General features: G+C 41.0%; 1 protein-coding gene across 5 annotated transcripts in view; it reads right to left on the reverse strand.

The window, feature by feature from the left end:
* Window positions 1-243: 243 nt before the first annotated feature.
* Window positions 244-15,418, reverse strand: part of WASHC2C (WASH complex subunit 2C) — a 35,278-nt gene continuing 20,103 nt past the window's right edge. For 3 of the 5 annotated variants that reach the window (XM_030951040.1, XM_030951041.1, XM_030951039.1), the window contains exons 22-30: window positions 14,443-14,625; window positions 12,171-12,299; window positions 11,867-11,962; window positions 9,574-9,690; window positions 7,911-7,973; window positions 7,010-7,222; window positions 4,701-5,303; window positions 3,903-4,077; window positions 245-755 (exon numbers count right to left, since the gene is read on the reverse strand). In XM_030951040.1, coding sequence (XP_030806900.1) covers window positions 619-755; window positions 3,903-4,077; window positions 4,701-5,303; window positions 7,010-7,222; window positions 7,911-7,973; window positions 9,574-9,690; window positions 11,867-11,962; window positions 12,171-12,299; window positions 14,443-14,625 — 1,716 coding nt within the window. In that variant the 3' untranslated portion in view covers window positions 245-618. Of the gene's footprint in view, window positions 756-3,902; window positions 4,078-4,700; window positions 5,304-7,009; window positions 7,223-7,910; window positions 7,974-9,573; window positions 9,691-11,866; window positions 11,963-12,170; window positions 12,300-14,442; window positions 14,626-15,418 lie in introns of all 5 variants that reach the window. The other 2 variants (XM_030951043.1, XM_030951042.1) reach the window with 2 other exon arrangements.

Raw genomic sequence — 15,418 nt, forward strand, 5'->3', positions numbered from 1 at the left:
CAGCATTAACTGTTGCTATTTTTACAACCCACATCAGCTGCCTATATGAAATATCTCATTAGACCTGGTGTCAAGTCCTGCTCTGAGGTTTCCTAACTGCTTCATCTGTAAGAAAAGCTGTAGCTGGTACTGAACCCAGGCTTACCCTCCCACTAGCTCAGTAGGTGGCAGCTGACCCAGACAAGGCACAGTAATGGTTCTGGTAGCATTCAAGTCATGATGCACACGTTCTAAGCAAGAAGTAAAGAGGAAAGTAAGACGTGCAGACAGATCAAGTTTAACAGACTCCATTTACTATTTATCAATTATTTTATCTATAGATCTGTTCAATAAAACAAACTATACTTTATATAATAGATTACTTCATTGCAGGTATTGCACAGGCTGTATTCATCTCGGCACCATGGAAACATGATAGCAGGAGGTTACTGTATTTTTTAAAAAATATATAATTTAGCAGAATTAGACTAGCACAAGAGAATACTAACCATTTTAAATGGGTAATCTAATTTAAATATCCATGTCCATCTCATTCCAGTTCTACTGAATTAGAGAATCCAGAGTATTAGTACTGGACAGGGCTAAGGAAGGCTGCTTCTCTGCAACACATCCCCTTGACTACTGGCCTCCAAAGGCATTCAGCGGGTCATCAAATGTGCTCAGGATCTTGCTTTCAGATTTTGGTTCTGAGGCTGCTTGGGAAGATCTGGTTTTAGGAGTAGGTATCTTGACTTGGCTGCTAGAGAAGATATCATCTAAAGAGGGGAAAAAAAATAGATTTTAATGAGAAGTGACTACTAAACAGAAGCAACATTGTACACAAGAGACTCCATCACACAGCAGTGACTGCCAAGGACATTCTGTGATAAACAAATGCTTTCCTGCCACTTGCAATTCTGGATGCATTTGTAAGGACATATGTGGGAGCTGTTAGCTCTTAAGATTTTTTTTCTTCTTGGTAGACAGCATAATACTTGTATTTTATAACATGTTCAGGCTCTCGTAAGCATTTGTAAAGTACTAATAAATTAAAGCTCCACAATAAATTCTATCATGCAAGTGCCAGATAACATCCCTCTTACCTAGAACATTAGTGTCTGAGGAACCTGAGAGATCCAAGAGCTGTGAGGTTGTTGCTAAAGAAAATCCAAAGAGGAAAAGATGGTAGTTGCTAGCAACTACTGTGGTGATATTCATTAACCATGAGTCTAATGTACAGCACAGTAAGAACATAATATAAATCCCCTGAGAACAGACCACTGCTAAGATGCAAGGGGGCAGACAGCTATAACCACTCTCCTGATAATATTCAAGAAGTCTGTCTACAGTCTTGAATCAAGGTCTTGCACCACCTTCCTCAATACAAGCATATCTGTTGTGAATAACTAGGATCACAAAGGGGAAAAATATCACACTGCCATTAAGGCAGAGGACAACAATACACAGAAATTAAATAATCCAACACAGATAGCCTGTGTCAGCTGCAGAGCTCACAGTCTTGCTGTGGCTAGAACTGCCTGTGTTAAGGACTGTGCTCATGAAAGAGATGAAGCTGCTACCATACACATGCTGAGGGGTTACCATGAGGTTTGCTGAGCGTACACAACAGTGTATCTTGTACTCTAAACTAAGAAATTTAGGATACTCAGATTATGTAGTTGGAGTATAAAACCGAAAAATTGCAAGCCTTAGATATGAGGATCACTAGTGATTCACAAGGCCAGTGTAAATAGCACATAACTGGTCTTGAATCCCTATTAAGAAAATATGGGTGTTATATAGAGGTTAATATAGCCACTGAGTCTAGCTGGTCAGAGCATGGCTCTAATAACACCAAAGTTGTGGGCTTGATCCCCATATGGGCCATTCATATAAGAGTCAGACTTGATGATCCTTGTGGGTCCCTTCCAAGTCAGAATATTCTGTGAATTACTAGTCCAGACTATAAAAACTACTATTTCAATCTTCAGCACGTAGCCTAACCTTGAGCAGAGGCCAAGCACAAAGTGGTCTATCAAAAAGTGTTTCCCTGTCTCTTCTCACTACTTCCAATTCAGCATGTGTCTGCTACTGTGCTGATCATAGGGATTACACAGGAATAATCCAGGACCACATTTCAGCACAAGAGCAGTTTAGAAAGGCAGCAAAACAGAGTAATCCCCTACTGGCATCACTCCAAAGCAAGAAGCTATTACATGGATTAGCTTTACAGTAGAGAGAGACTGCCATAAGCAGTAGAGGTATCACTCCTATTTTTTATAAAGAGGCTTAAAGAGTACAAAAAATTTGCCCAGGGAAAACAGTATTTGTCAGAGTGCAAGAAAGCTCAGTGACCATTTTGAACATAAGCAGAGGTGACATCAGCTGTAAGGTGATTAAGGACTCTAGTGACTGAAAGGTGTGGTAGGATGAAAGAAAAGAGCCTGCAGCCTTCATCCCCCCTCAAACTGCAGCTGAAATTTACTGTTTCATTTGTAGCAGAAAGGTTCTCCTAAGACAAACACGTACAGCTCTGTAAAAGTGCTACCACCATCACTTAAGCCAGCCCTTAACGTTGAAACGTAGGCAAGTGCCAGTTCCACAATTCTACTGCAGAACATCCTCATCTTCAGGCACGTCCCTGCACTCCTGTGGGTGTTGTGAAGCTCCACGGGCACTAAGGAGCCACATACCTATAGCTGTACCACTGAATAGTCACTGCTCTACAGGAAGATGAAGTCCATCAGATGCAGGTGCTTTAGGTGCAATAGGCATCAAGATCAGCTGTGACATGAAACACAAAGCTCTAGCACCAGAGTTGATGTCAAAAGTGGAAGTACAAACAACAGGTTCTGTTGTGGCTATTTTCATGTGGCACTCTACAACTATTTTTTTCAACATTCAGTTCAGATTTTTCTGTTGAATATTTGGAAGGGGTAACTGCTTGGCAAATTTTTTCACTTACTATAGACTACATGAAAAAATGTAAATTATTAAAACAAGATTTTAAAAAATATCATCCAATATGTATTTCAAATACCTTTCTAACAAATCTTTAAGTCTTATTTTTATATCAATCAAGAAGATTTTGAAATCTCAAGATGCTCATTCTCCAGCAAGTTTTCTAGCACATTTACAGACTTCAGCCATCAGGCTAGAGTGCTTAGCAGCAGTCCAAGTAAAACAGTGGTAAGTCAGGTTCAATTTGAGTAAGTCAGAGGGAATGAAGACTTGACAAGAACCAAAGCTAGAGAAGAAATTTTGTCTTAGAAAAGAAATACATGCAATCTCAAAGAGCTATGAACATGAAGAGTCTGAGAACAGACAGAGCTGAAAATCACACTACTTTCAGTATCTCTGCTGACGGAGAAGAAAGGAGCATGCTTTGTGCATCATTTCACATTACTACTCGCTGTTTTTTCAACAAATTTTACATAGCAAACATTTGGTTTCAGGTGTAGTATCTGTAAATTGTCCTGGGTACATGAATGTAAACAAAAGCTTATGAGTTCCAAGGCAGTTAACACAATAGTGAAGGTGGGATGGACAGAGATGCTAGTTTGTTTGTAACAGTGATTCATCTGAAAATGCAATACAAAAAGCTGTGCAAATTGAAATACGGAATCTGTCTCAGAGCCATAACATGAGATGAATCTCTTAGAAACTTGTCTGGAGTAATTCCCTACAGGAATTAAACTTTTTCTCAGAACAATTTTATACTCTCTCCTAAACTACTTTAATGCCATGCTAGTTCTACAAATCTACAAAGTTCTTATCCAAGGTTAAAATCCAAAGATGACTAGAGATTTCAGAGAAGTTGAAAAGTAGAAGGTCCTAAAACATCTTAGATGAATGCAATTCAGGACAATAGTGCTACAATAGTACAAGACTAGTAGCAAGATTTTGCTTATACATACACTTACCCATATCATCATCAAATATGGATTTTTGTTCCACCTTCTTCTTGGTCTTCTTTTCTTTTGGTTTTGCAGTTAGATCCGCAAAAATATCAACGGTATCATCAAACAGGTTTGTCTCTGGCATTTTCTCTTTAATTTTGGTCACTGGCTTAATTGCCTCAGTAGCAAATATATCATCCTTGAAGAAAAATAGAGAAAGATCTCATCAATCCACAACACACTTCAAGAGAATAGTCAAATTATCTGTACACAGCAGCTGAGATGTTTAGAAGACTTGGATTTCCTGGGCTTATCAGACAAAGGTTGAACTCAGCAATCTGAGAGGTATTTGCCAACCTAACTAGCAAGAAGTTTGAGACTCTTTTCCTCATGGGGGACTTGGCGAAAGTGCCTTAGTAGTGGACTGTACACAGGTCAAGTACAGCTCACAGAGGCCTGTATCAAGTGCCCAGCCCACCAATTTTATTCCTTTTTTTAAAGTGTTGTTTAGTTGCTGGGAATTGAACAGACAGTTAATAAATAAGAACCAAATACCTTACTATTCTGAAAAAGGTATGCTGTCACAGCACATTCAGTGCATGCCAGCTCTGTGTTAAGACTCCACCTTTTAAATTACTGTTGCTAGTTAGGGGCTGAAGAACCAAAGAGTTTTTATATCCCAGCAGTGGAGCAGGATTGAGAGTTTATTTCACTCCCTTATCCTGCACACCCCATCCTATTCAGCAGCCTCCATTAAGTCTAAAGTAGAGGGGTCTACATATGGACCTGGGAAACAAAAAACATGGCAGGTTCAGCCATTACCTCAAAGATATCTTGGGCAGTAGGGTCAGCTGCTTGGTGGACAGCAGATTTTAACTCCTTTTTTCCAGTTTTTTGAGAGGTGAAGAGAGAATCTTCCTGTTCCTCCAAAAGAGGTATAGAGCTGCTTTTTGTTGAAGACTTTTGTTGTACAGGCTGGAAGAGATCATTGCTGTCCTGGTCACCCACATCAGCCTTCTTCTCCCTGCCCTTTATGGGTTCGTTAGCCATATTGTCTGGCATTCCTTCCTTCAGCTTTGGTTGTACAACAGGTCTGGATGTTGAGCTGTTTGCAAAAAGGTCTTCAGATTCAAACAGATCATCCCCATTTTCTGTGGATTCTGGAGGAAGGAGTTTGTTTGTCCCAGCAGACAAAACACTGCTGTGAGCTGGTAGTGACAAGCTAGAGAGAAAGCCATTTTCCTTGGACTCTGCTTCAGCAGCAAGAGGCTCCTTTATGTTCTTTACTGCTGACATCTGTTTTGGTAGAGAGAATTGTGGCTCTTTATTAGTGTCCAAGTCCTCACTCACTTCAGCCTCTTGGGCAGCCAGACGGCGCGCCAATCTGCTAGGGGGTCTGCGCTTCCCCGGAACCCTGATCCTGGTCTGCAAGGAAGGAGGAAAAGCAAAGTAGGGTCATACAAAAGGAAAAAGCCCCACAGGAAATTTGAGTAATTAGGAGAACGACTTAGAAATATAACCCAGGATTTCTGATTTGCTGCCCTTAGTCATTCCACAGCGATGGAACTGGTGTACAAAAACAATAGCACCCGCAAATAGAGTCACAACAGGTCAGCAAGCCACTCTAGCCCCTTGGCTTTAGGTAATACCTTAGTCAGCCTGTTATCTTGCTAATCTAGGGGCTCTTAGAGCGCAGTTCAAGCCATGACTAATTGTATTTTCCATGCAATTTCATTTTATGTATAGCCTATTGCAGTTAATTGCTGCTTTTAAGGAAGCCCCCTGCAAGTTTCCATTACAGCCTCTCCCCTCTCCCACATGGACAGGAGTATTTACATGGGTAGGAAATGGATCACTACAGCTTCTCCTTCCCTTTTGTTAATTGCTTCATGCCCTGCTCTTTCAAAGGGCAGGCAGAATGCTGAGCAGGTTGCTTTGTTCCAGCCTTTGGAAAAAAGTGCATTTGACTAGATATATTTACACTCAAAGTTGAAAGGTTGAAGAAGCAATGATATGCCAAAATTACGGCATCTAACCTGAGCCACAAAAAGCATTCCCTGTATAGTTACCAAGATGCTTCTTCTCAGATTACTTCTGTAAAAAACACGCATCATCACTACACTAAAATCAGCATTCAAGGTTGATAATATGCAACTACAGGCAGTCTATTCTTTGCAGGCCTATCTATTTAAAAGTATCACAATAGAGAGCTTTGTTGGAACACGCTGTTATTGGAAACAACTATGCCTACATAGCAATCCACCAGGCTGATGTACAAGCTTCCAACCCATCTGTCACTAAGGGGTCATGTCAGCCCTGGTTGTTGGCGGCTGCTGCATCTTTCCAAGTCATCTCTGCTACTCGTCTAGTAATGAACAGCCTCATCAGCATTAGAGGAAGAAAGAAACAAAGTTAAAATCTTAAGTTATCTTACTCAAACTGCTGCTCTCAGGAAACCCCACTCAGACTTATAAAATCATAGGCACCTAGATGAAATCTTAACTACATGGCTGACACTTCCATTTTTTAAAAGAACGACTAAGTCTCTAATTAGAATATGCCTTTTGCAGTCCATAAAGTAGAAAGTATGAGGCAGAGATTTGCCACATCAAAAGCTGTAACACTTCTTTTTGTTTTCCTTTGTATGAAAACAAAAGTTTTCCTTGAAAAAGAATTGAGAGTTACAGTTCAGGACAGTGTGACATTTTTATCCACAGAGGAGTTAAAGGTCAACCTACAGCAGTGATGTGCTCTGGATAGCTTGTGAAAGCAGCTGCCTGTAACCTCTTTTATAGTTAGGCTAGCAAGATGTCTTTTTAATATTTTTTTGGGTTGGTGTCTCCTGGGATGGGACAAGATGTTATGCTAGCATACCTTCAACCAATAGGGAAATCCAGTGTTTGGAAAAGGTACTCATGTACTTTAAAAGGCACCACTGAGCTAAGTATAGGTGCTAAGCTAGACTTTCTCTTCAGTGATCCACGGAAGTGAGAAGGGATTAGATTTTCACAGTCCCATTTATATTCAGATAAACCACACTGTTAGCAGAACTTGCATACCAAAACAAACTCCTGCATGAGGACAGACTGTGTTTTTAAACCCCTTCCTCTTATCCTAAATACCAAGGTTACCTTATTGGCATTGTGCAAGGTGTCTGCTTGCATGGGCTGATCAAAGCTTACACCCAGCTCTTCATTGCTTCCTGCAGCAGAGAAGGCTTCACTGTTCTGCACCTCCTTGGGCTCATGTAATGGAGTGTCCAGCACTGGTAAGGGTGACTTGAGATTGGAAACCTTAGGCATTGCACCAGGTAGTAAGGCTGAAGGGTTAATAGCTAAGTTAGCCTACAAAACAGGGACAACAAAAACATACACACAGAGAGAGATCACATTACTACTCCTCCAGAGCAGGCATGGCCCGAGAGAAGCAGCAAGAACTAGTTTATCTTGGTAATCAAGTTCTACTTCTGAAGTACCTGGCTTTTCTCAGACATAAGAACTTCTGTGTCTCCCACAAGCTCTGTCTCACTAAAACTGTGGAGTGGTCAAAACTATTATTCTGTGTAAGAGCTTCAGGAACAGCAGGGTCAAGTTATGCCAGACCAAACACCTATGTAGATCAATATTCTGTCTGAGGAGACAATGATTCTGACTTTGAATGATACTGTGATATAGACACTTATTAGTCGTTTTGTGTCAGAAGAGGGACATAACCATAGTCCCCCCTAAGAGTCTCTAAACATACTTAATAGTGCTAAGAACAATAGCAATTCAAAGTGGAGCCCACCCTCTGCCCCCCCAGCATAAGTAAATAGTGCTGCTTAGAGTCAAGACTGAAACAGAAGGAGGAAATAATATTAAACATGCGATACAGAAAAAGCAATCAAAAATATGCCATCTGAAAAAAAATAATAATGTTGCAAGAATAAGGTAAGGAAGCAGTAAGATTTTGGTTCAGGGAAAGCTATCAGTGAGGCAAGGAAGATTTTCTTTTTTTTTTTTTGAAAGTTAAAGTGCCAGTAAAGTTAATTACTTGTAGCTTTCCAATCCGAGATGAAGGCTCTTTGGTTTTAATGGGAACAGGACCTGTAGATTTCTGCACAAAATTACATTGGATTAAACAAGTTGACAAGTTGTTATCACCCAACCATAGTTTTCATTTTAATACATGTATAGAAAGCAGCTAATTGCTTACCAATTTCTTCTGAAGATACCTTGTTATCATAACATTCTACCATTAGAGCTATAGTCACAAAGTTTTCAGTTTCAGCTTCCCACATGCCATGGCCCCATCTTCATTACATTTCATTCACCCGTCCCTTCTACCCAATATTACACTTTGCCATGGTAACTGAACAACATCCATCTTCTCCAGGTCACTGCCACCACTAGGACAGCTGCCCTCAGGCAGGACAGCTACCTTCTCTCTCCTTGCTTATTCTGTCCCCTGGTGATATGAAGCCATATTGCCAGGCAATGATCTAACTTATCTCTTTGTGACTGGCTGTAACAGGGCTACAGACTTCCATGAAGCCCACATGGAAGCCAAGAGAGCTTCAAAATTGTTCCACTCAGGCTTCAAAAAAAAAAACAACCAGCTTTAGAGAAGTGAGTGTTCCTCTAAAGAAACCCAAGCCAGTAGTGCTAGAAAGAAGACTAGGCTAAAAGAGCAAGAGCAGCTGTTTGGTCTGAAGACTTGGGTCAATTCTAGGACTCAAGGAATGAATCAAATCAGCTAAGGTGCACTTCCCAGGGCTTGCTCTCCACAAGTTTGTAGTCTGCATGCTTCTGTGAGCTGTTGGTATGACTGGGCAGTCACAGCTCCTTCAGCTAGGTTGAAGTAACTGAGACTTTGCAAGAGTTACGACACTAGTCTGAAGGGCTTGAGAGCACGACAGAGGAATCCTAGTACCTGAGGAGATTGTTCTCTACTTAAGTGCATGTGGTGTTCAGCTTAACCTCAGACAGGCTGAAACCACACCTAAGCAGGCTGTAGCTGCAGTAGCTACAAAAAACAGGAAGATGAACCTGATTTTAAACTTCAAGGAACACTTTACAAAAAGGGAAGACATGCGAATTACTACCCCTACAAGTGTGCTCTATGTTCTTCAGCCCAGGGGAAAAAAAGAAACTCCCACTCCCCACAACAAAAAGCTAATCTTGTACACATGAAAATCCATCAAGCAGCTCTGATGAGACACAGACCAGAACTCTGGTCCAGATCACCTCCCCCAGAGACTCTTGATTCTGCAAGATCGAGGACAGGAGCCTTGTTAACTCACCATAGAGACTCCAAGATAGGAGTCTTAACTGACACAGATATTTCCTGCATGCCCTGATCTCCTTTCTGAGAAAGGCTATCTTTAAAGACCACATTCACCCCAACAGACACTGGCACTTCAGAGAAGAAGAAACAACTAATTTTCAGTACAACTGGACCTAGGGTGTAGCTCTTCACTGTCATTTCACTTTCTAAAGTGAAATGTGCATGTACAATGAATAAAACATCAATAACATTTAAACTTCTTGGTACTAACAGTGCACCTGCTGATAAGCAGAGAAGTTTGGTCACACATCGCTGCCTGGCAGCCAGTCAATCCAGGCATTACTTTTCATCTTTCCAAGACAATTAAAACAGGATTATACATCTCCTTTTTCTTTGCATGCTGTTCAAGACACAAGATTTAAGTACTTGCCTCTGTAGTTGCTGCCTTCAGAGTCTCATCTTGCTTGGCACTTAAAGCATTTTCTAAGTTACTGCTCACTGAGCAAGGGCCAACACTGGTCTGAAGAGTTTTCTTCTCCATCATTTTCTGAAAGCATTATGAGGACAAGTCAACATGAATGGGGTAAAAAGCATGCTGTGCAGATCCAAAAAAAACCAAACCCAAAACCCCAAAAGAACACAAGCAAAAATCTTTAAAATCTTGCTTTTAACTGAACAGAAAACTGGCCACATCTTTTGATCCTGCTGTGCATAGTTGTATTTGGTTTGCATGGCCAGGTTTTGGTAGTGGAGGTGGGGAGCTACAGGGGTGGATTTTGTGAGAAACTGGTAGAAGCGTTCTCCGTATCTAGCAGTGCCAATCCCTGGTGGCTCCAAAGATGGATGTGCTGCTGGCCTAGGCTGAGCCAATCAGCAACAGTGGTAACCCCTCTGTTATAACATATTTAAGAAAAAGAAAAGTTATTGCAGCCAGAAAAGAGTGGGGTGAGAACATGGGGGAGGAATAGCCCTGCAGACACAAGGTCAGTGCAGAAGGAGGGAGAAAAGGTGCTCCAGGCACTGGAGCTGAGATTCCCCTGCAGCCCCTTCCCCTGTGGTGAAGACCATGGTGAGGCAGCTGTGACCCTGTAGCCCATGGAGATCCGCACGGGTGCAGAGATCCACTCACAGCCTGTGAAGGAGATCCAGCCAGAGTAGGTGGGTACCTGAGAGGAGGCTGGGAACCCACAGGAGGCCTGGGTCCTGGCAGGGACCTGCAGAACCGTGGGAGAGGAGCCCACACTGGAGCAGGTCTCCTGGTAGAACTTCTGACCCTGTGGGGGACCCAGGTCGGCCCAGGCTATGCCCAAAGGACTGCACCCCATGGAAGAGTGACCCTGTGGGATGGACTGAGGCTGGAGAAGTTCATGGAGAACTGTCTCCTGTGAGAAGGACCCCATGCTGGACCAGAGGAAGGACTCCCCTCTCTGAGCAGTGGCAGAAACAAGGTGTGATGAACTGACCTAAACTCCCATTTCCCATCTCCCTGCACCAGTGGGGGAAGGAGGTAGAGCTGGGAAACAGAGACAGATGGGAGAAAGGTGTTTTTAAGGTCTTATCTTACTTCTCAGTATTCCACTCTGATTTTGCTAGAAATAAATTCAATTAATACCTTTAATTCAAATCTGCTTTGCCTGTGTAAGTATTTTGTGCGTGATCTCTCAAAGTCCTTATCTCAATTCACTTATATAAAATATAACTTTGTTATATTTTCTCTGCCCTGTCCAGCTGCAGAGGGGAGTGAGGGAGGGGCTTTGGTGAGTGTCTGGCATCTTGCCAAGGTCAGCTGACTACAACAATAGGTATTGATTTATGGCTGTGCAAAGCAAAGGCCTTCCATTCCTCCATTCCTTTGGTCTACCTCAACCTTTGCTGTCTGTGCCAACAATTAATAATGACAGTTTCAATAAACTTTCAAATGCATACATATTTCCTCATGAACAAAACAGCAGAGAGAATAAAAGCACAAGGCTAGCTAAGGAACTGTGCTATTTCTATATTTTATGGAGCAACCAGGCTCCATATATAGTCCCCCAAGCACTAATTACTTAAGACCACTCTGTCCAGAGTCCTCAAAGAAATAGTTTTCAGGAACTATTGTCAGTTTTCTAGCCTAACTTCCAGCTACAGACATGAATATAGACTAAAGTACAAGTTAGTTTCAATTTAATTAAGATAACTGTATTTAAAAGTAGCAGTTTAAAATGTATGTTAGGACTGTGACCTCAGACCATCTGTAACACAGTCTAGTTCATTACTGCACCTACTCTTCCTTTAAAAGCAATTGGGTGACCCTGAGTATTTTAACACTGCATCATTACCTGAGATCAAACCAACCTGCAGAAACTTGAATTACACAATTCTCAGAGCACAGCTCATCAGTCATGCATAAAGCACAGGGAAGTAATATCACCAAGTTAAGCAATTAAACAAATCAACCTCAACTTCTCTGATTTCTGCTCAGGTGTGCTCTCTTACACCTAAGCCGGTCCCAGGTGTACACAAAAATAAATAGAATCCAATTATTTCATCCCAGCTTTGGGAAACCCAAGGCATCTGTTTGCTCCCTATGTCTTCAGGGTCACAATGACCATTTCTGTTCTCTCAAAAAGATTTGAAAAGTCACTTAATTTCTTGTGGGTATACAAATGGAGAAAATCCCTTCCCTGCACTTCTTTCCCATTCTCTTTTATGTAAGGCATTTACAGTAGAGAAACAAGTACCGGAATGTTTGTTTTAGCAGAACTGAAGAGATCATCCTCATCATCATCCCCAAAAAGACCTCCTCCAGGTGATGGCTTCAGGATACGGTTTGCAGACTAAAGAAACACAAGATAAAGAAAAGGTGTGTCACAGACCCAAAGCTCATCTCTTTCAGCCCATGATGTCAGAATATAACTGACATTAGCATTTGGCCCTCCCTGGAAATCAGTGATTTCTAAGCTGTGTCCAAACAAGGAACATCAGTACAATGAACAATTCAGACTGTTTTTAAACAGGAGGTTCAGAGGAGGGCTTTGAACTCACCATTGGCTTCTTGGGACTGGCAAAGAGGTCAACATCTGGGTCATTGTCCTTCTGAAGTTTGTGACTGAAGAGAAGCTCTTCATCTTGAAAGACCCCAGTGCTTTTGGGCCCACTACTTTTCTCAAAAGCCTGGAAGGAGGAGAAAGGTCCACACGGTGAAAAACTCCCTCTGTGAGGAGGTTATTTGATTCATGATAAGGCAGGTTACAATCCCCCTGAGGCTACACTACAGCCCTGTACTGGTAACAAAACTACAGCTTTAACTGCTGGTTATGTTTTATTTTGACCAAATTTGCAAAACTTACAATGTAAATATTTGTATTTACAGTTCAATTTAATGAGAAGGCATTCACCACAATATCTGTGTCTGCTGATCTAAGATCCAGCTGCTACTACTTACTTTAAAGCTCCCTTCAAAAGGAAAACAAAAACTTTTCAGTATGTTATCACGACTGTACAGTAAGGTTTATATTCCAGTAAGACTTTTATGCCTCAAAAATTTCAGTTAAGGATGCAGGACACAGTAGCGAAATGAAGAGAATCTCTTGGTTATCTTCCTAAGTGACATTTTCAAAGAAGAATAAAAAAATAGATTTTTTTTTTAACAAAAGGCCTGTAAAGCTATTGTTGCTAGACTCCCTGTTCTTCTCCTGTGCAAGCAAGCAAACACCCACATGGAAGAACAGAACATACTGCCTTTGGCAAGAACTTGTACTTTCAAATTTGCTGCTGTGGGGAAGAATGCAGTTACCCACATCACCCTGTAAGTCTTCCATTACGTGGCAAAGGAATGAGTATCAGCTCCAGCACCAAAACCAATGCCTGTGTATGATTGTGGTCATTGCAGGCACCCAGGTGCAAAGGCAAAGGCCCCACTCAAATGTCCAGGTAAAGGCCCATATCTGTGTTTCTCCACTCATCTGTCTCTATTAAAACAACTCAAATTAAAGGATGCCTCTTCAGAGCATGACTGGATGTCCAGTGCTATGACACCAGACACAAAATCTAGGCAGCAAGAGTGGTCTTCATAAGGGTAAAGCCTGATTCTACCCATTCCTATTCAAGTCTCCAGGAACCCCAAAAGGGCTGCCTAAATTTAATTTCCAGTACACCACCTTTCATCCATATACCCTCTCCTATGATTTTTACTACTGTAATTTCTTTATTACATTCTCAGTCTCTCTCTGCACCAGCTTTAATTTTGTATCAAAAGCCAGGTCACATTTTTAGAGCGCTAGAACTGCTGTTTATGCCGATATGTGAAAACCTAATGCAAATCTAGAATTACCCACACACAAAACATATTAAGTTTAAATAAGACAGAAAAGTAGTTGCACCTTTCAGATTTGCCTATCAAAAAGGTTAAGTTCGTAAATTACCATTCTGATTTTTGTACTTCAGCACCTTAATCACTTTGTGACTACTATATGTTGACAGATGAGAACTTTGAAGGAAAGATTTGAATAGATTTCTATTCTTCCAAATTCATAAGACAGATGTGACTTCTTTCAATCATCTCCCAGTGTGCTCCCCACAAAAAACCAAACACAGTATTCATTCACAAGTGGTAAACAAAGGCCCAAGCTAACAATCCATTTTAACTCAGGGGCTGCTCTAAACTGATTTTTCTACAACAGTTATCTATTTCATTAAGTTCCAAGGGCTTCTGAGTAAAGTGTACATAGCTTTTAGGACTGGCAGATTACTTCACATGTTCACACTAAGATGACAAAACCTTGTGGTACACTGTAGTATATAGTATATACCTTTTGACACTACTTTAAACTTACAGAAAAAAATTCAGTACATTTGCATCAAGTAGAAACAAGAATATTGCCATGGATTCAAGGATATTGCTACTGAAAATTCCAAGTGCACCTCTTGATGATATCATGGTATATCAGAAAAGCCAGACTAATAATATGGTAGCTGGAAACTTTTTAAAAAAATGGAGATACATACCTCAAAAACAGAAGCAAACATAGGATTAAGATAATTACTGCTGAACCTAAGTCTGAAGGCATATACCAAGCAAGCAAACTGTAACAATGCAAAAAAAAAAAAAAAGGGATAAACCACAAGGCTTAAAATGCCACATCCTTTTACTTCCTAGTGTCTTTGACCTTGAGGAGTAACTGAAGAGTCAGTTCTGTAAAGCAAAAATCAAGTAGCTGCACTAAAACATCTGTACAGAAATGTAAACAAAACCTTGCCTAGAAGAGCAGAGATGGAAATACCATTTCCCAGAGTTCAAGAACATCCTTAGACTCACCACACCAACTCCTTTCTGTGCATTTTTTATGCCGTCATCATCTTCCAGTCTCTCCTCTTCTTCCTCCTCAAATAAGCTTAACACTTTCTTAGCTTGGCTTTTCACATCTTGCTCCAGAGCTGGTGGTGATGTTGCAAACAAATCTGAATGGTCAGCTGGCTCTGAAGATATTACTGTAAAAGGCTCCACCAAAGGAAAACAAAAGTAACACATCAGCCTGTTATTTATTGCAGGTTTCCCCAAAAACCCTGCTAAGTTTTCTTGGTTAAATACCACCAGTGGTCAGAGTTCTGCAATCATTTCCAAGCAGGCAACTGTATTCAACTAATTTTTACCAAGCAGACAGAGTATCAATATGCAGCTTAGCAAGAGGCAGTTGATAAAGAAAAGAACACACCTTTCAGCTCTGAAAGGAAGACAAATTTCCTCCTGTACCCTACCCCGTGGCACTATTGATAAGCTGCTTCCTGTGTAAGGTTTTCTCCTCATCTCTATGTCAGGTTGCATGTGCACCACAAGGCTGCACTAATCAGCTTTGCCACTATCTCTGAGTTACCTAGCTCATACCACTTGGGATACTTTAGAGTGCACAGCACTACCAGAACCTTAAATGTGCTCAGGAAAAGTGTGAAGAGTAAGAACTACAATGGAAATTCATCAGCTGGTAATTCCTCAACAATCACTCAGTAAGACTATGCCCAAGATCAGTTCTGCTGAAGCCTCTGCAATAATATACTCAAAACTGTTCTGTAACAGTATTGCCCAGCAGAAATTCACAATCCTGAAGGCCACAATGACATTCATCACTTTATAAATCATCACACATTATGATGAAACAAAGTTACTGAGCTTGAAGAAAAATCTATATATTAATATAGGCTATGTTTTAAGGGTAAGCTTTGTTCATGTAAATGAAGATTACCCAACCCACTCTGAAGGGAAAATGGAAACAGATTCTGCCTACCTTCTTCCCCAC

The sequence above is a fragment of the Camarhynchus parvulus genome, chromosome 6 (genome assembly GCF_901933205.1).
Source record: "Camarhynchus parvulus chromosome 6, STF_HiC, whole genome shotgun sequence".
Lineage (NCBI taxonomy): Eukaryota > Metazoa > Chordata > Aves > Passeriformes > Thraupidae > Camarhynchus > Camarhynchus parvulus.